Source organism: Culex quinquefasciatus, chromosome 2 (assembly GCF_015732765.1).
Source record: "Culex quinquefasciatus strain JHB chromosome 2, VPISU_Cqui_1.0_pri_paternal, whole genome shotgun sequence".
NCBI lineage: Eukaryota > Metazoa > Arthropoda > Insecta > Diptera > Culicidae > Culex > Culex quinquefasciatus.
This window is the reverse complement of record NC_051862.1, coordinates 168,484,230-168,505,956: the sequence shown is the minus strand read 5'-3', so window position 1 is coordinate 168,505,956 and position 21,727 is coordinate 168,484,230. Positions and strand designations below refer to the sequence as shown.

Genomic DNA, 21,727 nt, shown 5'->3' with positions numbered 1-21,727 from the left:
CTTCAAGCCCCAAAGTCTCCAAAGTTAACTTTTCCAGGGTGATGGGGCTAAGAGGGGGACTGAGACGATCGATGGTAGCAATTAATTTCACCTTCTGGAAGGGAGAAGAACACACAAAAGCTCTGCTTTTTTGTATTTCTTTCCCAACGGGTAATGTAGAGACAGCGGAATTCCTACAGGAATGGATTGCGGATTTTATGTAGATGCTGTTGGGGCTGGAGTGTCCAGGAAAGGGGGGAACAGTTTAGTAGCATGGTAAAAGTTCGTGTGTGGCCAAATGCTGATACTGAAGGAGAATTAAAGGACTCTTAACGCAAGAGATTGATCAGTTTTGGACATACTTCTTGAAATTCTAAAATAATGTCAAATACATTTTTTTATAATTTTGTAAAAATCAGTGAGGCGAATTGTTGGATTTGAATAAATTTCCCGAAAAAACATTTTACCACCTAATTCCAGCTAAAATTTATCACCCACTTACACGCTAAATATCTGCCGTCTTCATTACGGCCATTGCGATGATGTATCCATAATTTATCTGCTAATATAAAACCAATAACACGGTCATTTTCCATTCTCATCCTGTGCGCTCGAGCCCTTCCAGGTAATTTGAATATTTACGGGAACCCGCATCCACTTCGGGGTCCAAACTTCTCATGGAACCTGGCAACGGGACCACACTCGCCGTTCTCTCATGATTTTTTTTTCCTGACCAAGCTGTATTTAAAATAAAATAAAAATTGGAGACTTCTGAAAAACAGTTTAAAAAAACTCCGATTTATTTTTTATTTTTGAAATATAAACAATTACGCTCTTTTCAAACGATAACAATTCTGACTAGATCGGGGATTCATTTCGGAACCACACCGCGCGTTTTATTTACCTTTTTCGGTACAATTTTCACATGCAAGCCCACGGTAGCGGAAAGAATGGGTAGGGAATGTTACGGGGAAGGTTAGTGCAGGGAGGGAGGGACCTATTAAGACGGAGTGCGCAGATATTATGTTGGACCTCCCGAAAATTTTCTCGGGAATAATTTTGACCAGCGGCTACGAAACATTTATGCTACAAAATTAAAAGAAAAAAAGCCAAAACCATGATGACCACCACGAGAAGGGGAGCCTTCTGGAGGAGAACGGGGACCGAACCTTGGCCCTTTGCCACCATAGAAGCAGCCGCAGCCACGTCGTTTAGACGAAGAAAAACATACAACATCATCTTATTAACGTGTTTGGATGGTTTTCTGGTCTCTTATTTTACTTTATCATTACGTTGTTAACTGCGTGTGTGGAGGTCCCTGGGAATATGGTGGTCTGGTCATGCAGGAGGGCCAACTACGTCCGCCCGATCGGAGCGGGATTATTTTTTGTTCGGGAACTACCGCAGCGATCCGCCTCCTGGTATGCGCATGCATCGGTCTGGGTAAAATTTGGAACCGAAAAGTCTCGGCTGGTAGGAGGAATGCATTGTGTCGTTTGTCTAAAGCTAGGGTAAATGCGAAAATTTATATTTCTGAATTAAAAGTTTTTATTTTTGTAAAGCTGTTTCTCGGCAATGGTTTTGTTTAGTTTGAGGATTTCAATGATTCTTATGTAAAATTGTCCGGGGAACCCGATGTTGATCAAATGAAAAAATAACAAAAATAGAGAATGGGTAAAAATCACACTATAAAACATAAAATACACAGCAAAAAAATTGGGAGGCGTTTGAGGGTTAACAAATTATTTGTATTGAATTCCTTGCGCGATTTCCTATAAAATGCAGTCAGAAGAGCAAAAAAGAGGGCGGTGCTAAAACGGTGGAGTATGCCATTCGGCACCAAACTTGAGATTTCTGTTAATTATCGATAGATGAACGTTACCGCCAAGTTCGGTCGAAATTGGTGATGGTCAAGTCGGTCGAGTGTACCCAGTTGACATGATCAATAAATGTTTCTAAACAAGCCCATCAAACATTTTCAAAATTCAAAAAATTAACGAAGTGGAAAATTGAAATCAACATTTTCTGATCAAGCTCAAATTATACCATCAAAACAAGCAATAATGCCGATTTTCATCGAAATCGGATGGCCAAAAATTGAAGGTTACGCCTTTTTCGTAAAAACATGTGAAAAACCTCAATTTTCTAACTGCGATATCACGATAGCCAGAGAGTCGACTGTACTTCGTTTCAACTGGAAATGGCAAAAATTCAAAGATAACTGACTACAACATTGTATAATAATATTTTTATTCTTTCGAAGAATTTAGAAAAATATCTAAGAATTCGCTTGGAATGTTTTTTACCAGCTTCGAAGGGATTCCTTTTAAATTATGTTAATTTTTATATAAAATTTCTCAATCAATGTTGATTGATCTAGTTATCATTATTTTATTGTTTTCAATGAGAAATTTCAGTTTCATAAGATTCTATATTTTACCACTTATTTGATGCGAAATGTTTGGGACAATTTCTTTCAACATATTTGCAATAACTAAAATCAAAATTGGATTTATTTTGTTGCAATTTCAATAATTTCTTCATGATTTCAAAACGTGAAAAAGTTTTTCCGATCAAAAAATTCGCAAAAAAAAACAATTTTTCAACCAATTTTAGATCTTTAATAGGCATTGGAAAGAAGAACTCTTATAATTTAAGAAAATTTAAATGTTGGAAGTGTGACTTGTTTTTGCGAATTTGCCAATGTTAAAAAAAAAATCTGAGAGTCAACTTTGGCTATATTATGCACTAATATTTTCGTTATTATGTGTAATTCTCTACCAACTCACACGAAATCGGGAAAAGTTGCCCCGACCACTCTTCGATTTGCGTGAAACTTTGTCCTAACTTTTGTCCCTGATCACGAATCCGAGGTCCGTTTTTTGATACCTCGTGACGCAGTCATGCTTTTGAACGAGTTCTCCGTTGTTAAAGTTGTAGAGCAGTCAATGACAAAATTTTTGATATATAAACATACACTCAAAAAACTGTTCACCACAATGTTGCATGAAAATATATGTGATTATTTTCCATACAGTATTTCATGCAACATTGACATGAACGTCCGGTGGATGATCAACACCAGCACACAGAATCTTGATGGCTTTTCACTGTCACATCATGTCAAGTTTGCATGAATTTCACGTCAGATTTGCCTGACGCCTCATGCAATATTTACAATAATGTATTGTGGAATTCACATGCCCATTCGTTGGCTTTCAAAGCGATCGATGCATTATTATTTCATGGTAAGAATAATCAAAAGAGTTTTAGTTTGTAGTCGCAAATATGAAACGTTTTTATTATCACTTAATACAACTTAAGTACACACACATATGATTCACAATTTTATAACCAGTACACTAATTATACACACACAGTTTTTACGATCAATCCTCTCGCACTTATCTGCCACTTCCGCTCATTTGCGCACGCTGAATGTTTCCGGGCTGGCCTCGTTTTAATCGTCCTCCCAGACTCACTCCAAAATTCATTTTCTTTGCAGATCCCTCGAAATCCTTTGGCCTCCTGGCTCATCTAATCTGGTTTCTCGTTCACCTGAAAAAAAGTGTAGAAACAAATTGTTTATTACTTTTGAGCCACATTTTTAAGAACTTTTTAAACTTACCAGCAAAATACGGCAACTTCAGCACCACGATGAATTGATTTCAATTTATTTATCAATCTTACTCCGATTAGTCCAGCAAAAAAATTAATAAGCGACAACGGACTGTTTGCCACGTCCGCTCGTCCAAACAACTAAAAATCAACTGAATTGAAATCGGCTAAGTCCCGGTCATCGAGCTCAACAAAATTTGCAGACAGGAATTTCATGCAACCTCGACTAATTTTTCACCACAATGTTGCATGAAAAGGTGAATGGATTTTTTCCATACTAGTTTCCATGCGGGTGTTGCAAGATTGTCATGCAAACACAAAACCAGCTGACCGTAGGCCACGCCTCCGAATTTTCAGGCATGGATTTCACGTGACATTCAGTTGTGTGAGTGTTAGCTGCGTGAAAACCAAGCAGAGGTGACATGAATGCATGGTGATAGTTGCATGACTCATGTGAAACGTTGTTTTGGACCAAAAATTGGCTGCCACCGGAATTTTCATGCAGCATCGTGGTGAACATTATTTTGAGTGTAAGGGGTTTGCTTGTAAACATCACGAGTTATCGCGATTTTACGATTTTTTTTTTTAAGTTGGTCGTCTTTGATCATGGCCGTTCATCGTCACCCGCGACAGACACGAACGACGAAACAAAGAGAAACGCAAAAAATAACTTTTTCAAAACTTTTTTTCGTAAAATCAAGATAACTCTTGATGTTTATAAGCAAACCCCTTATGCTTGCTTATCAAAATTTTTGTAATTGTCTGCTGTACAACTTTGTAGAACATTATTACACTCTAAAAAACAATCCTGCAAAGTTAGAAAAAACACGAAATTTTAAAAATGAAAAATTTTGTTCTAAATGAAAAAATGACTCTTTTGGGTCAATGAAGATTCGAAAAGTATATTAAATGACATGTTCCAAAGTTTTTTACAGTCGAGTAACGGAAAATGGCAGGGTTTTTAAAACTTATTTAGTGTTTTTTCGATGAAAAATACGTTTTTTCGGAATTTTGAGTACGTCATCAAATTGGGCGTCTAATTTTACATGAAAGTCCCATTGACACCAAATTTCTAACTCATCACCGTTTCAGGCTGAAAATTATTGAAAAACACCTCTTTTTTGCATGTTCAAAAATTGAAGGCCCCTCCGTCACAAGGTATCGAAAAACGAACCTCGGATTCGTGATCAGGGACAAAAAACTTCATTAAATGATGAAACTATTATGCCAAACGTACATTATGCCAAATGGCATTATGCCAAACGGCGTTATGCCAAACGAAACGAAACGAAACTATTGGCACTACGCCCCCCGGTGTTATAAATTCTGTAACATTCAAAAAAGTGCATCGTTTTCTAAATGTCAAGCTTTAAACTGTACTAAAAACTGCTGTCCTCATTCAAACTGTACTGCCGATTGATCCCAGTCTATGAAAGTGAAATAATTTTGAAAATTTAAAATCATTATGCCAAATGACCATTATGCCAAATGGCCATTATGCCAAAGGACCATTATGCCAAACGTCATTATGCCAAATGGCTTTATGCCTAATGGGATACACCCGCTAATTTGAGCTATTTGTTACTTTTAAATAGCCAAAAACACTTAATACATGCTGTAATTTAAGGCAAAACTGCTGATAGGCCGATAATACAAATGCGATGCGAAAGGGTATATTTCGCCTATGCACATTACAATGTTTCAAGAACACCAACAATGAACGATCACGTTCCAGTACTCGCAGTTCTATAAAAGGAGCCTCCCCTAATTGAGTCATCAGCACTCAATTTGCTGCCACTCTACCCTTCCTATTTATGCTCCCACCCCACCATTACGCGTTGCAACGTCAATCCAACGCCAACGAGTTGTATTTCCTTATCCGGTTTCACACTTTACGCTGCGCGCGCCGATTTTGGTCATATCACCTTTCGTTTATAATTTGTGACAATGTCACATCAGTCAGATCGACCTACCTCATACCCTTTATTTTTTCTCCACCTTCAATTTACACTGGTCAAAGCTGCTCCAGTGGTTGTCCATCTCCTTCCCTCCAGAAAAGGAAGCATAATATTCCAGAGTTGCATCTTTTATATGTACGATTGCAGCAAAAAGAACAAACACGCGCGCGGCGCTCCCACCAAAGTGGTTATGCTCAATTACGGTCGGGCAATCGCGTATCCAAATTTGGTAGAACAAATCAATCTGATCATAATTATGCTGTTACAGTTTTGCCTCTCCTCTTTTCATCCCAAGACTTGGTGTTTCGTTTCGTTTTTTATTTACTCTCTTTTAGTTTCTACCTTCTGTGGCCGTTTTGCCGCCGCGCGAGCCCGCACGTGGTGCGGTCCCAATTTGGGAGTGGAATCGCGTGCAGTGGATTAATTTGCACTTTTGCAGCGGGTTTGGGAGACGCCGAGGCGGCGCTCACTTTTAAAGTGTTCAGAAAAGGGATTTTTTTTCGAAGAATTCTGATCAATTGAACGACGTTGAATGCTTTTAGGTTTTATGCCTCTCTGCCGAACATTAAATAGCGCGTGAATATTTATTGCATCCTCTAAATCATAAGTTTACATTCGTATCATAATTAACTATAAAAAAAAACTCAGGCCAACAAGCTTGTAATAGTCCGTCCTCCCCTCTGCTTATGCCCCGCCAATTTCCTGCCCCAGCAGCGACAACTGCTTCAGGAACTGCTTCGCGTTGGTCAGCGTGGACGCGCCGTAGATTATCCGCCGGCTCGCGTTCCCCGTCTGCTTCGTCTTGATAAAGTCCACCAGATTTTGGTACTCGATGTAGTTGCCGCCACCGACCATGAACACGATCGCGTCCTGGAACGGGGCCCGGTTCTTCGGCACCACGTCACCTCCCTTCAACAGCTTCGGGTCCAGATAGAGATAGTCGTCCAGTTCTCCGCCCGCCCGGCACTCCATCAGCTGTTCGGTGATTTTTGTCACGGGAAGGTTCTAGAGAGGAGGAAAAGCCCGACATTCATAAACGTTCAATTTTAGGGGAAGACAGAATTAAATCTTACATGTCGCTTGACCACCAAATTTTTGACGCCCTCCATTACGAAGGAAGAGCCCTGCGTGACCAGCTTGGAGAACATCGAAACCGTCTTGGTGCCGCTGCCCTCGTACTGGTTTGGGTTCGTCACCGTGCTTTTCATTATGCTCCTGAAACGGTATGAAACGAGTAGATATTTGAAAAAAAAAAAACGTTACTTGATCCACCTTAAAGTGGTTGGTGCCTTCCTCACATTCATGTTGTATTTTAGGTTGTATTTTCAAATTAATGTTAGAGTTTTTTTTTTATAATTATTGTTTCTACCAGAACAGAAATTTTCAATTCTTTTTTAACCAAATCTCCAAAATAAACGAGAAAGGGGGGGGCTGTAATTGAATTTAAAAGTGCTGATATGCCAACATTAGGTGAACGATGGAATAGAGTTATCTAAGCCCGATCTCACGCACACTAGCTTACCATTTGTTTTTGCTGGCGTCCACAAATTTTAACCTAAAAATCCATCGTGTACGTACACGCAATACATGCGCACGTAGATAGCTCTATTGCATGCTGTCCCCCTAGTCTTAGTAAACAATGTCTTATGAGTTGTATATTTCAGTAAAAAGTTCGTGTAAATCTTTGTCGAGGCAAAATGATGCATTCTGCAACATAATTAATACAGACTTTTTTCAGAAGAGACGCAGACACTGCTTAAGCAATGTTGCAACTGGGACTGTGCGACTCTCGCGCGTAAGCAAAAAGACCCGGCCTTTGAGGTTAGGCAAAAATCACCCTTTTTAGTAGTTACAAAAAAAACTATTTCATGGCATACCTTTAAAAGTACTTCACTAAACAGAATAAAATTTAAAAGTGTCTTAGGGGACCCCAAAACGAACAGAATAAAGAGGATTCGGTTCAGCCAGTTCTGAGATAATCGTGTGGAAAAAAATCATGTGTGTAGATCTACACACATCCCCACAGACATTTGTTCAGAATTTGATTCTGAGTCGATAGGTATACGTGAAGGTATATCTGAGAGGTGTATTGCCTTGCCTCAGTGAGGTGAGGAAGGCAAAACCGGGATTCGGAAATTCCCGGTTTTCGAAAAATCCTGGGAATGTTTTCCCAAGGATTCCCGGGATGGACGCACTACAAAAAAAACTTACAGTTATGAATAAATGAGTAAATACAAATTATAAAACCACCAACACATTACCAGAAATTTAAATGTATTTGACCGATCCAGCATTGAGCAATTCTTCAAAGATTAAGCAAATTGTGTACTTTTTTTTACAAAAAATGCCATCTTTGAGCTATGGCACAATTGGACAATTTTCAGTGTTACCAATTTAAATTTTGTATCCTTTAAGAAAAATGCCCTATCTTAAACAAGTTCTAACTGTGGCAAACGATAAATACAAAGATATCACTTTTTCGTTTGACACTTTTTCAGTTTGTACCCAAGGGAATGATGGAAAGAGAGGAATCACAAATCCGTATAAATAATTTCATGATTTTTCAGGTGTAAACCGAAAACGCGATCAAAAATTAAAATGGAAGAATAAGGCTTTTAACTGCTTATTTAATTATCGGTGTACAGGACGCCGCACTGTTTAATCATTTTCTGACGTGCATTCAATTTTGCAGTCCAAACCCAGTCATTGAATTTGAAAAATATTTTTTTTTCAAATTTTCTTTTCTTGATTTGTGTGCACCTACGTAGAAGACCAAGATTGTTTACTTTTTGCTCTTTGGTCTGACAGATTTGGTCTGTCAGTTTTATCATGGATTTTGGTCTGGTCTAGGCGAGGGATAGGACACAACACCTTCCTGTTTGTAGGTCAAAGTCAAACTAAAACGTTACTTAATCCACCTTTAGGTGGTTGGTGCCTTCCTCTCATTTATAGTGATTCCAACCCGCCTAAAGTGTCCACATGTTTATGGATCTCCCCTAACGTTCGCAGCACCTAAGAGGTCCTAATAAAAATAAGTGATGAGTGATAAAACAGACTACCTACAGACTTTTTGTTTAGATTATACAGACACGGCCTTTGAGGAAAATGGCATCCCTCTACACGGCTTTTACGTGGCGATCAGACCCGACCAGTTGAGGTTATGTGAATTCAGACCATTTTTTAAACTGCTTGTAATTTAAGATAGGTAAGTCAGATCTTGAAAATTCTTACTCCACCTAAAGGTCTTCTCATATGCTTTCTAAAAATAGATAACATGTGAGGGTTTCATGAAAAAAACACCCTTTTTACCATTATTTTCAATTTAATATGAAACAGTTTTTTTAACATAACTTTTTAAATACATGATAAAACTGCATGAATTTAAATAGCAACAACGGATCGATTAAAACCATTCCGGTCAAAATCAGTTGAGCCTGTGACGAGATATTCCAGTGACATTGGTTTGGTACACATGTCTACATACAGCCAAACGCACAGACATTTGCTCAGCTGGTGATTCTGAGTCGATATGTACAAACGAAGGTAGGTCTAGGAGGTCTAATTAAAAAGTTCATTTTCCGAGTGATTTTATAGCCTTTCCTCAGTAAAGTGAGGAAAGCAAAAAGTAACGAACTGTCACTTTTTACACGGGACTCACACTTACTATCATACCAAACGTTTGGTAGTGTGTGTGAGCTTCGTGTAAAGAGGGTGTCGTTTGACAACAGTGGTTTCAGTGTTTTTCGGGTTTGAATCGGGACTACAATCAACAATTTTTAAAGAATTTTAAAACTTCAAAATAGGAACTTGATGCACTAACTTATTTAATCTTTATCTGTTCTGGAGTAAAAATAGGTTTGGGTGATCTCTCCATTCAAGCCTTTGGACTCCTAGGTTCGAGCAGAACCATCTAATAGAGACCACAAAAGACCTGGGAGTCGTTAATGTGGATGGTTAATTTTGTTGTTGTTATCTGTTTTAGCCGAAATCAGTCAAAAATTTCAAGAGCCTGGCTAAAATAGTTGACCCAACTCGCCCCATATGTCATATGAACCCAGATGACGGTACTATTTTTACATGGACAGCTGCCAAAATTTTGTGAAAACATGTATGGATGAACCAATGATAGCTTCTTTGGTCATAGGCAGGCCTGCAAATTGGGTCCTAAAATGAAGCTTAGATTGCTGATATTATTGTTTACAGCGATAAAGCTTATTTTTCTGAGTACAATGACCCTTTGTACGACCACAAAGAGTTTAAAATGGATTTTTAAATCAATTTTGAAAAATTAACCTCGCGTTCCTTCTTGACAGAAAAGCTCCTACTTGACAGCTCGTTCCAAGGGGACCATAGTTGATCCATCGAAAAAATGTTGTCTTGTCAAAAAAAAAAATTGCATTAAAATGAAAAAAAGTTATCAGAAATGGGTTTTAATCGTGTTTTTTACCGTTTTACATAAAAATTGACATAGGGCTTTAGTACCCAATTGTTTCCAACCCAGCGTACACATGAAGCAAACCAAAATATCAGTTCACTGCTAGCATGTGACTGTAAGCCTACTGTGTCCGTTCAACCACTGCCGCCTGACTCGTGCCGGTCGGCTGCTGGAGAATGAGAGACGTGAAAAAATGAGCTACACTCACTCAATTCGTGTCGTATGACTGACTCGTAAAATCCTCTCTAAACACTATTTTGACTATTTTTAAACAATTGAATGGTTCTAGACTGTGCAAAACACTTAAAACAACCATAACTTATATTCAAAATTACATTTCCACGCATAAATGCGAACTTTTTGTGTAAAAACATGTTTCTTTATGTGTGTGCGTGCAACGTCTAATGAGCGTTGGTCGACTGCTGCCTCGCATTTCAGCTGCTCAGTGAGCTAGGGCACTCACGACTGAGTCGGGTTTGTTTATGTCACGGTTTTGCGGTTCAGTGAATGGATCTGAAAAAATCATGTAAGCGTCGCCGATTTTCGCGTCAGGACCCCTGACATTTTTAGCTCTGGTCATAGGGAAGGCTTTCCAAAAAGTTGGAGCCAAATGAAAAATACACAAAAAAAAAATGCACAGAAACCGCTGATTGTTAAGTTGCTTATAAGAAAAAACTATAATTTTTCAAGATGAATTTTAGATTTTTTTTAGATGCGGGTTATCTCAAAACTTTTAAAGAAATCTGTACTCACTTCCACCGCTGCACGTACGGCATCGGCGCCAGATCACACCCGCACTCCTTCAGCACCTGCTCCAACCGCTGATACTCGGCGTCGGCCACATTCGAGCAGATGTAGTAAATGATAAACAGTCGCATCTTGTCCTCGGGCGTCCCAAACTCCGGATCCTTCATCACCTCAACCAGCGCCCGATCCAGCGCCTGTTTGGACATTATTTTCTCCTCCAGCTCGAAGAACGAATCCAACCTCCGGGACTTGATAAAGTTAAGGATGTTGGTGGCTATTTTCGTGTGCATATCAATTAGGCGCTTCTTCTCCATCAGCTGGGGCAGCGAATTGACGGCGTTCGTCAGCTTGGCCGTGTTGTCGTTCACCATCGAAAAGGCCACGTCCATTTCGCCCTCGATGCCCATCGTCGTGCGGAGCTTCTTGATTTCGTCCTCGGACGACCGGTACTGCTCGAGTTCTTCCTGGATGGCTTCCGCGACCGTCGGGAAGGGACTTCCCTTGTGCGAGCTCCAGAACTTGTCCCGGGAATCCAGATCGCATGCTTTCATCTTGGATTTTGCCCCGGTGGCGGCGGCCTTTTCGGCGTCGTCTTCTACGATAACGCGGTTGAGGGACAGTTCCAGCACGTCGTGGGCTAGCGCTTGGTAGGTCCACGTGTGATGTAGGGGCGTGGCCATGTCCACGTTGCGATCCATGAGGATCAGCAGCGGGCGTTGGAAGCTGAAGGTGCCCGTTTGGGTGGCGTCCATGTGGAACAGATTGTTGCGAGCGTCCCAAAGATTTTCGCGCAGCTTTTTCTCCAACTTTCGTGCGACCATTTCGGCGGCACTGTTCTTTGGACATCGTATGATTGGGACGTTCCCGAGGGTGACAAATACGGAGAACAAACTATCCACGATACTGTCCATTATGCCCTCCATCTCAAAGTCCTGCGTGTTTGCCCGGTTGATCGCTAAAAGAAAAACATCTTTATGCTGATCTACAAGCCTTGAATTTCACAAAAATCCTTACCATAATACGACAACGAATCGCTATTCTGGTGCTTCAGAACAAACATATCGTCCTCCAGGGTGATAAAGTTTACGTACTGATCGTACACCTTGTGGATGTTGGCCACGCAACCCGCCTGCAGGGCACCTGCCGCCAAATCCTCCAATCGCTGTCTTGAAATCGGTGAAATAAAGTTCAAATGGTACACGTCGTACAGCCCGTTCTGGAAGTCCTGCGCAATCCGGCCTAGGTTCTCCTCCGTGGGGGCACAGAAGTAGATTGCCGGCACGTCCGGAATCGAGTCCCGATCGGAATGTAACTGACTGAAAGACAAAATTATCAGTTACTTGCTCTGAAACCTTAACAAACTCTAACTTACATATGCAACGTAACGCCAAGCTCTCGCAACTCCCGGATGGAAATCAGCGGCGAAATAATGTCCTGCCCGATGCGGTCGTAAATCAGAATCTTCCACACGGGTTCCGCCGCCAGGGCCTTCGTTTGGGGCTGGTTCAGGTTCAGCATTTGCTTGATGGCATCTGGGAAAAGGAAGTTCGTATTTCAGTGGAGTCAATTAAAGCGGAAATTTCACAAAACACTTACTAATCTGCCTGTCTTTCAAGGTCAACATTTTGGTCCTTTAAATTTAGTGCTAATCACGATAAACTTTACCTATTTAAAACAGTAAATTTCTGTAAAAACCGAAAGAAAAATGCAACTTCTCGAACGAACACCGATTTGGAATAAGATTGGAACTGTGGATGTGGAACGTCAACAAATCGACTGACGTTTCTGGTTCGTGACAGCTGACGCTGCAACTACACTGAGAAACAGACGAAACCCAAACCAAAAACAAATAACTCTGGAGTTTTTTTTAGAAAAGGTCCAATGAAAATTTGGTTTTCAGTTTTTGCTTTTTGGGAGTTTTTAAAACTGCCTTGAGTCAGGGGTGTTGAAAAAAAAACAAACAAAAAGCTAAAATGGAAAATTTGGTTTATTGGACCTTTTTAAAAACAAACTCCAGAACCCAACCCAAAATTTAATTTATTTCACAAAAAAAAGTTTTCCAAATTTCATAAATCATAAATAATCATGAATAATCTAAAATCTACATACATACGAATACGAAATAATTAATATCAAGTAACCGTTTGAAGCAATAAAACTAGAAAAAAAACTACAAAAACAAATAATCAATCAAACAATATTCGGTTGATTGAATAAAATTCTAAGGCCGATGCAAATATTTTTAAAAGTTTTTGTCCCTCGGCTCTGGCTGGAGTCGAGGGGGGGGGCAAAAAAATAAAAAAATATTAATATTAAAATAACATGCCATAGTTTCAACATTTGCATGGAAAAAGTGTTTTAAAATGTATTTTACACTAGTTCAGTTGTTTTGCAATAAAAGTTTTCAAAAAATGTAAAATTTGACGAAAACAAAAATTTTAGCGAAAAAAAACTTTAGCGATAGTAGACATCGAAAATTTTCAAAAATTCTAAAGATTTTTAAATCACCCCAAACATGCTAAAAATGATTATAAACGCAGGGGAATTTCTTTTTAATTGATTTTAACTAATTGCACTTAAATTTTCATAAAAATATCGAAGTTTTTTGAAAAAATATATTTTTGCCCCCTGATTTTTCGGGTCAACTTTGAAAGGGGGGGGGGGACAAAAACTTTAAATAAAATTTGTACCAGCCTAACATCAGTAACGAAACTGTTTCGAGTTTAGATGATGCACAAACTAAAAACATAAAAGTTGATTAAAAATTGATTTGAGATTAATTTTAGTTTTCCGTGTAGCGAAGCTTCAGCCTGTTTGCCAATAGATGGCACTCTGCAAAAAAGAACGCCATCTGTTGGATCTGGAAAGCATTACCAATATGATGGAAACGCATGGTTACTGGTAATTTAAATTTATGATTGCTTTTCTGGAGCAACATTGGAAAGGGGCGGTACGACATTGCTTGTATGGTCTTTTTTCCCATTTCTGAGTTTTTTTAAAGGTCCAATAAAACAAATTTCCAGTTTTTGCTTTTTGGGTGTTTTTGCAACCGCCTTATGTAAAGGGTATTAAAAAACACCCAAAAAGCAAAAAACTGAAAATTTGGTTTATTGGACCTTTTCAAAAACAAAACTCCAGATTTGAACACGTGTAATGAAAGGCCGTAAGCGCAATGTCGTACCGCCCCTTTCAAATGTTGCTTCAGATTTGATTGCCAAATATCAGTAAGTTTCAGCAGAAGTTAAACTTAATTTTAATTCAATAAAATGAAACTTTAAATGTGACATAGATGTTATCTTATTGGAACTTGTTTTCAAAATTCAGACCAAAAGTGTAAAAAATTATTATATGCTGGATCAAGCTAAACTTTTAAGATAAAAACTAACAACAAAGATATTAGCTTAAAACGAGGCTAAAAATCAACAATTTACATTTTATTTTTCTCATTTGCGATACAATCATGCATAAAGCATCATGCATAAAGGCCATTACAAATTTGATTCGAAGGTTTTGTCCTTAGTCCTGATCAAGGTTGACAAAAAACAAAAATAAAACTAAATTTAAAAATTCAAATAAGATAAAAATGATCAAAATGTGTCACACAATGCGGCATTAATACAGTGACAATAAATGCAATCTATCTATAAAATTACGAAATAAAATTAGACTGTGTTTAATACGTACCGTAAACTGGGGTCAATCGGGACACATAGGGCGAATTGGGACATCAGTTTTAACCATGTTGGGGCACAATATTTTGATTTTTCTAGTTGGTTTCGGTTAGAACAGATTCAGACCAACAAAATGTGTACATCCATTTCCAAATTTAAAAGCTTTAAGTGCTCTAAAAACTGCTGTCCATATTCAGACTGAAGTCCCGATTCGCCCCAGATTACGGTACAATCCATAGAATCACAAAAAGGCCTATTTGATGTTTTTTAAAGCTTCACAGGGAAAATGTGAAAAACGAAGCAAAATTTATAACGACAAATCATGGCATTGATGAAAGTAGAGCTGGGACTTCGGATATCCGGATAATTTTCATTTTTTTCTATATTAAATCAGATATCATCTTTTCAATCATACCAAATCAAAAGAGGTATACGAAAATCATATCAGAACTGAAAATTATTTGGATAAAATGATTTTATGAACCCTAAATGTAACAAATCGGATAGTTTTTCTGATAATAGTATTCGGCCATAAATCATGTGATACAAAATTTAAGATCTTTTGAAAACCTGTAAAATTATTTTGATTCGTCTTTATGTTACCCCACAGTCGTGTGACAAAGCTGGCTTGTTTAAATTAGTTCATTTTCTTAAAGAATTATTAATTCTGCAAATTATCCGGATATTGCGTGTATTCCCGAAAAAGACACGCGGCGTATCAGCCTTGAAACGACGCGCCCTTTCGGCAAATGCGTGCTGTCTGCTGTCAAATCCCATACTGCGCGTTTTGTTTTTGTTAATCTTCTTCTTCGAATCGCCCGGCATTGTTGCCAGGTATGTTTTTTTAATCAATATTTGAATTTCGCTGATAAAAAACAAAAAGAATTTTGCATCAAAACAGAGTAGACCTTTTGTTACTGCATTCTCATTTTATAGTATTTATAACGCATGCAATCCAGTCAGTATCTGAACTAATTAGTTACTCAAATTAGTTCCAATAAAATTACTAATCTGTTTTTCTACTCCATACTCTCTCATAATCCCACAATTGCCTCACACACCCGATCAATCGTAAACAATTTAATTACACTCAACGTGTAGGCGCCACTTTAGAAGCAGCATCCAGCTAGCAAAGATTCAAGAAATAAAAAAAATATCTCAACACCAGCAAAAACCGTTAGCACCCGATTCTAGTATGGCACTACTATAGTATACCGGGCTGCACTACACTACTGTAAAAGTTCAAGAAAACCTGCTCCCAAGAGACGGAAGAGACCTTGAAAGTGGCGCGATCTCGACGTCGTCGTCGATTTTGCAAACCTTCTCGAACTCCTGCTTCACGTCGTCGCAGGTCCAGCTCTTCTGGTCGGCCAGGGGTGCGAAAAAGAGCATTCCGAGACGTGTTTCTCCATACAGTGGCTGCGACTAGCTTAGGTAGAGTAGCATAGATTGATATTTAAGACTTTCGATTAGGTTGAAATCGTTGAAATTGTACATGCTCTAGAATATTTATCTATGAGTTCGTCTAGACGCTCAAATATGGATGTTGGCACGACTTAGCTGCTGAATGTCTAATTAATTGATAATCTAGACAGGTTACTTGGGGTTAACTAGGACATTCTCTCCAAATTTTTATATGTTGATGAAATATACGGAATTATTTAACAAAAATTTGTTTCGTGAATTACCGTGCGTCCTTAATTAATAAAAACTTTTAAACATAACCTCACATTCCCCCAACAAGAAAATGTAAATTCAACACGTTTCACTCTCGAAACAATTGATTATAATAGAACTGTTTACACTTTGGGGCGAACGTGCCACCATGCTACTATCAGTTGTTTTTCACGCGATTTGAATAAAAAAAACAACAACTTCCATTTATATATAATGCACTTTAAGATGCAGTTTTGGTGCACTAGCACTGTGTGTTTGAGGTTGCCTCACAGTTCCCTCGATATTGTGGAAAGAATGCTGCTAAAGCTGTTTAGACGTAAACAAGCCGTGCCTCCACAGAACGAGTGACTAAGGGACCAGTTACGGCGACAACAGCCACAACAACATTTTTTTTTATTTAGTGAGAGGATCAATGCTGTTGAATGGTTTAGCTAAGTTACCTTTTTCTTTTAAAATTACTACAGAATTTATTTCAAATAAAAAAAAAGATTGTTTACAGAAATAAAGAGTTTGAAGAGTTGGAAAAGGGATTTAAATGATTTCAAATAACCTAAATTCGTGACATTTCTATCGCAAGTTAGGTAACGGCTTTGCTGTAAACAACCCACCGCGGATGAGTGATTAATTGGATGTCATAAACAATAAACACTTAACTAGTGTATTTAGTAGGGCGTCGTCATCACTACTAAGCGGGTGACGCCGATCGTCCGATCCGTTGTGCGGTCGCAGCGAAGCGATTGGTTCAGCTCGATTTGTTTACCTTGAGCGAGAGTTGTTATTGTTGTTTTGTTTTATTTTTAGTGGAAAGATAAAAGTCAAATTAAGAGAGAAATGGCGAAAGCTTTGTTTTTAAATGGTTTTATTTATTGTTGAATATTAATACATGAATTCATTTAGACTTGCAGACATGAAGGCTTCAAAAATATAGTTTCGAAGACAGAATGACTTGAACTTGAAGATTTGAAGAGTAAGTTGATTTACACTTTGACTTTGAATCATGAATAAACTTAAGAGCTTTATATGTTTATGATATTTATAGTTGACGAAATCAATTTCGGTTGAAAGAATGATTCGATATCCATCAGACAATTTCCATCTCACATAACAACCCTCGGTCGCGTGCGTACGTGACCGATTCCACGTGCACACGCAGATTGCTCTGGGACAAATTCTAGAAACCCGCGTAAATCAAAACAACTCCGCACCCGTTGAACTTGAGCCACGTGGATCGCCTTAATCGTTCGATAACACCTAAAACGCCCTTTTAAATTCATCACTGTCGCCCGGCTCGGGGCGCCAGAATGAGTTGTTTTGATAAACGTGGTATATTTCCACAGCGGATTTGTTTACGCGTTTTAATTTAGAGAATTAAAAATACCCAGTAGGCCGTTGATCTACATTTCTGGTGCTGCAACGGAACATTAAATTGAGATATCAGAGAAAAGTGCGTGCTGTGCGTAACAGTATAAAAAAATCACAGACAGATAATAGTCAAAAATAATTTATTTAGCAATAACAAAGTTTAAATTGAATGTTCTGAAATTGGATTTAGTTTTATTGGCGAACTTGTGAATAACTTCTCAACAAAAAGTTGATTAAATTATATGTTGTGTTTATCTGTGACATCTGTAACAATTAAGTTTTATTTTGAGTTTCCCAATGTTTAAATTTTCTTCTATAAACTTCAAGTCACCGACGCACAGTACCACTCAGCAACTAAATTTCGCCCGGTGAATGACCCTGTACAGAGGGAAGCTTCATTTTCGTCTCAGCACCACACATCGGTCGGAGTACATTTTCCTAAACACACAAACACATACTCTAATGATACACACTGCCTCGACGTTCAAATTGATAGCAGCTAACCGGCAGCAAAGGCACAGAACTAGGTCAGGGCAAAATGTACACTCCCGAAACGATATCTTCCGCACGTACACCCGAAAATCTGCGGAGGAAGAATAGTATACGGTACTGAAGCATCCGTGTGTTGGAGTGTGTGGAACACGTGTTTTTTGGATGTGAATTTTTGGGATTTTTGCGGAAATATTTTTAGTTTGAACCCCAAAAAATAAAAATAAAAAAAAAATGTTTCAAATTATCGGAACTTGAAAATTACCGGCTGATTGGTGACACACACAAAAAAAAATATGTTTATCAATTCGAAATTCTTTGTGAGACTGTATCTCAAAAACTTGATGATTACCCGATTTTCACAGTTTCAGAGAAAAAATTATAGGAAATTTGTTCAGCTCTTCAAACATATTTTTACCAGAGGTTTTTTTCTTTTAAGAAATGTTTTTTTTACTGTTATATTAAACCTTTGAAAAATCTTAAAAAATATACTCCAAGCATTCTATAAAAAAAAAGGTTTTAGATATCAAATTTGATTTTAGTTCAAAAATTATTTGTTTATATATTTTTTGTCAAGATTTACAATATTTCCCAAAAAGCATTATTTAAAAAAATCATATCTCCTAAAACCTAGAAAATTTCATGGAGATCAAAAAAAATTAATTTAGAAACATAACGAAAAAATATATAGAAATTGTAGAGAACTACTTATCAAATTCAGTCTTTTTAATCTTTTCTACATATTTAAATTTTGGGAGCACAGATCGGTACAAAACGTAAAAGTCAAGGCAAAAAAATATTCTTTTGAATGCATTAATATTTTGCACATTTAAAAAAATAGCACAACTGTTAAGATGTTTTTTGTATACACTCAAACTCAGATGGTTTGACACCAACTGTTGTCAAACGACCTTTTTTTAGTTTAAAACCCCTTTTACACGGAGTTCACACACACTATCAAACGTTTATTTTGAAAGTTTGCGTGAGCGCCGAGTGTAAAAAGTGACAGTTCGTCACTTTTTTTTAGTTTGACTTTGACTAACCAACGGGGTACAAACTAAAAAACTAACTTAATCCACCTATGTGGTTGGTGCCTTCCTCACTGTTTACCAACATTTGGTGATATGATGGTTTGGACACAAATTCCATCTATTATTCAATAATAAAATACACAAATGTCACTTAAGCGGTCATAACTTGAGACTGAGCGCTGACAGATCTTCAATGTTTTGGACTCATGGGAAAAACTCATTACCTAACCAACGATGGAACGGATGATGGATCCGGACATAGTTTACATACATTTAAGTGAGATCCGGCTTCAAAAAAGTACATGAATATCACTTAAGTGGTCAGAACTCGAGACAGGGTTGCCAGAACTTCAATGTTTTGGATTCATTGGAAAGGTCTTTTGATTACCTAACCAACGATGGGTCGGATGATGAATCCGGACATAGTTTACATGCACTTATGTGAGATCCGGCATCAAAATTCCAGCACCCGATTCGCAACTCTGACACTTTTTTATACGTAACTTTTGAACTACTTATCGGATCTTCAAACAATTCAATAGCGTAGTATAGGGCACCAAACCGGATCGAATGCAACTTGTTTGACTCATATCGGATCAGCCAGTGCCGAGAAAATTTGGCAAGAATTTTGAGCACCAAGGGGAATACGCACACACAGATATTTGTTCAGTTATATTTGATATTTGTTAAGTTTAAGTATAAGTCTACGAGCTATTTTTCAAAAGTTTATTTTTCGAGCAGGATTATAGGCTTACCTCAGTGAGAAAAGCAAAAGTGTCACACGAAAAAGTGACCAACCACTTTTAGTTTGAAAAATTTCAAAAAAAAACTTGATATTCGAAATTTAAGCACTTCTTAGATTAAAATGTTAAAACACAATAAAAGGTATCCAGAAACTCATAAAAAAACAGCTATAATTATCTGTCAATTGCATTAAAATAATTTAAAATAATTTTTGGGTAATTCTCTACCAACTCACACGAAATCGGGAAAAGTTGCCCCGACCCCTCTTCGATTTGCGTGAAACTTTGTCCTAAGGGGTAACTTTTGTCCCTGATCACGAATACGAGGTCCGTTTTTTGATATCTCGTGACGGAGGGGCGGTACGACCTTCCATTTTGAACATGCGAAAAAAGAGGTGTTTTTCAATAATTTGCAGCCTGAAACGGTGATGAGATAGAAATTTGGTGTCAAAGGGACTTTTATGTAAAATTAGACGCCCAATTTGATGGCGTACTCAGAATTCCAAAAAAAACGTTTTTTTCATCGAAAAAAACACTAAACAAGTTTTAAAAATTCTCCCATTTTCCGTTACTCGACTGTAAAAAAATTTGGAACATGTCATTTTATGGGAAATTTAATGTTCTTTTTTAATCTACATTGACCCAGAAGGGTCATTTTTCATTTAGAACAAAATTTTTCATTTTAAAATTTCGTGTTTTTTCTAACTTTGCAGGGTTATTTTATAGAGTGTAACGATGTTCTACAAAGTTGTAGAGCAGACAATTTTGATATATAAACAAAAGGGATTTGCTTATAAAAAAAGTTTTGAAACTACTTTTTGCGTTTCTCTTTGTTTCGTCGTCCGTGTCTGGCGCGGGTGACCATGAACAGCCATGATCAACGACGCCCAACATTTTCAAAACTTTTTTTTCGTAAAATCGCGATACCTCGTGATGTTTTTAAGCAAATTTAAGCAAAATTATGTTTATATATCAAAATTTTAGTAACTGTCTGTTCTACAGTTGTAGAACATTGTCACACTCTTAAAAAATAACCCTGCAAAGTTAGAAAAAAACATGAAATTTTTAAATGAAAAATCTTGTTCTGAATGAAAAAAATACCCTGCATGGTCAATGTAGAATCGAACAGTAAATCAAATTTCCCTTAAAATAACATGTTACAAAAATTTTTACAGTCAAGTAACGGAAAATGGCAGAGTTTTAAAACTTTTTAGTGTTTTTTTCGATGAAAATACATTTTTTCGGAATTCTGAATACGCCATCAAATCGGGCGTCTAATTTTAAATAAAAGTCCCTTTGACACCAAATTTTTATCATATCACCGTTTTAGGGTGCAAAATATTGAAAACACCTTTTTTCGCATATTCAAAACTGGAAGGGGCCGTACCGCCCCTCCGTCACGAAATATAAAAAAAACGGACCTCGGATTCTTGATCAGGGACAAAAGTTACTCCTTAGGAGAAAGTTGCACGCAAATCAAAGAGGGGTCTGGGCAACTTTTCCCGATTTCGTGTGAGTTGGTAGAGAATAAATAATTTAAACCTGTTTCATGATCAACATTCAAAATAAACAGCTATAATTATCTGTCAATAGCATAAAATTTATTTAAATTAATTTTCAATATTGTTTGAACAACGTAAAAAAATCAGTTATCTAAAACTTAAGATCATCAATTTATGTTATACAGCAAACAGATAAATGATTCAGATTAAAATAAGCTAGAAATTTGAACAAACCAATTCTTCAAATATTATTGTACTTACTTGAACCGAATAACCGAGATTCAAATATTTGATAATGTCAGCAGTCGAAAATACACTTACAGCTAGCTAAACCAACCAGGTTTTCCCCACCATACAATGCAAACATTCGCGAGTGTTCTAAAAGAGGTCACTTACCAGATTTGCTGCAAACAAGCGTGCAAAACTGGGTTGACTGCGCAAATTTATAATGATGGAAAAAATGTTTGATGATTCGTTTCAAACAGAGCAAATATGTAATTAAAAAAGTGTATTTT

General features: G+C 37.5%; 1 protein-coding gene across 1 annotated transcript; it reads right to left on the bottom strand.

Moving 5' to 3' along the window:
• Positions 1 to 6,091: 6,091 nt before the first annotated feature.
• LOC6036358 (protein sly1 homolog) lies at positions 6,092 to 12,512 on the bottom strand. The gene is made up of 6 exons (XM_038256244.1): positions 12,334 to 12,512; positions 12,110 to 12,269; positions 11,752 to 12,053; positions 10,744 to 11,692; positions 6,629 to 6,770; positions 6,092 to 6,560 (listed from the first exon to the last, which is right to left on the bottom strand). The coding sequence occupies exons 1-6, from the start codon at positions 12,359 to 12,361 to the stop codon at positions 6,240 to 6,242; spliced, it is 1,902 nt and encodes a 633-aa protein (XP_038112172.1). The 5' UTR covers positions 12,362 to 12,512; the 3' UTR covers positions 6,092 to 6,239.
• Positions 12,513 to 21,727: the final 9,215 nt, after the last annotated feature.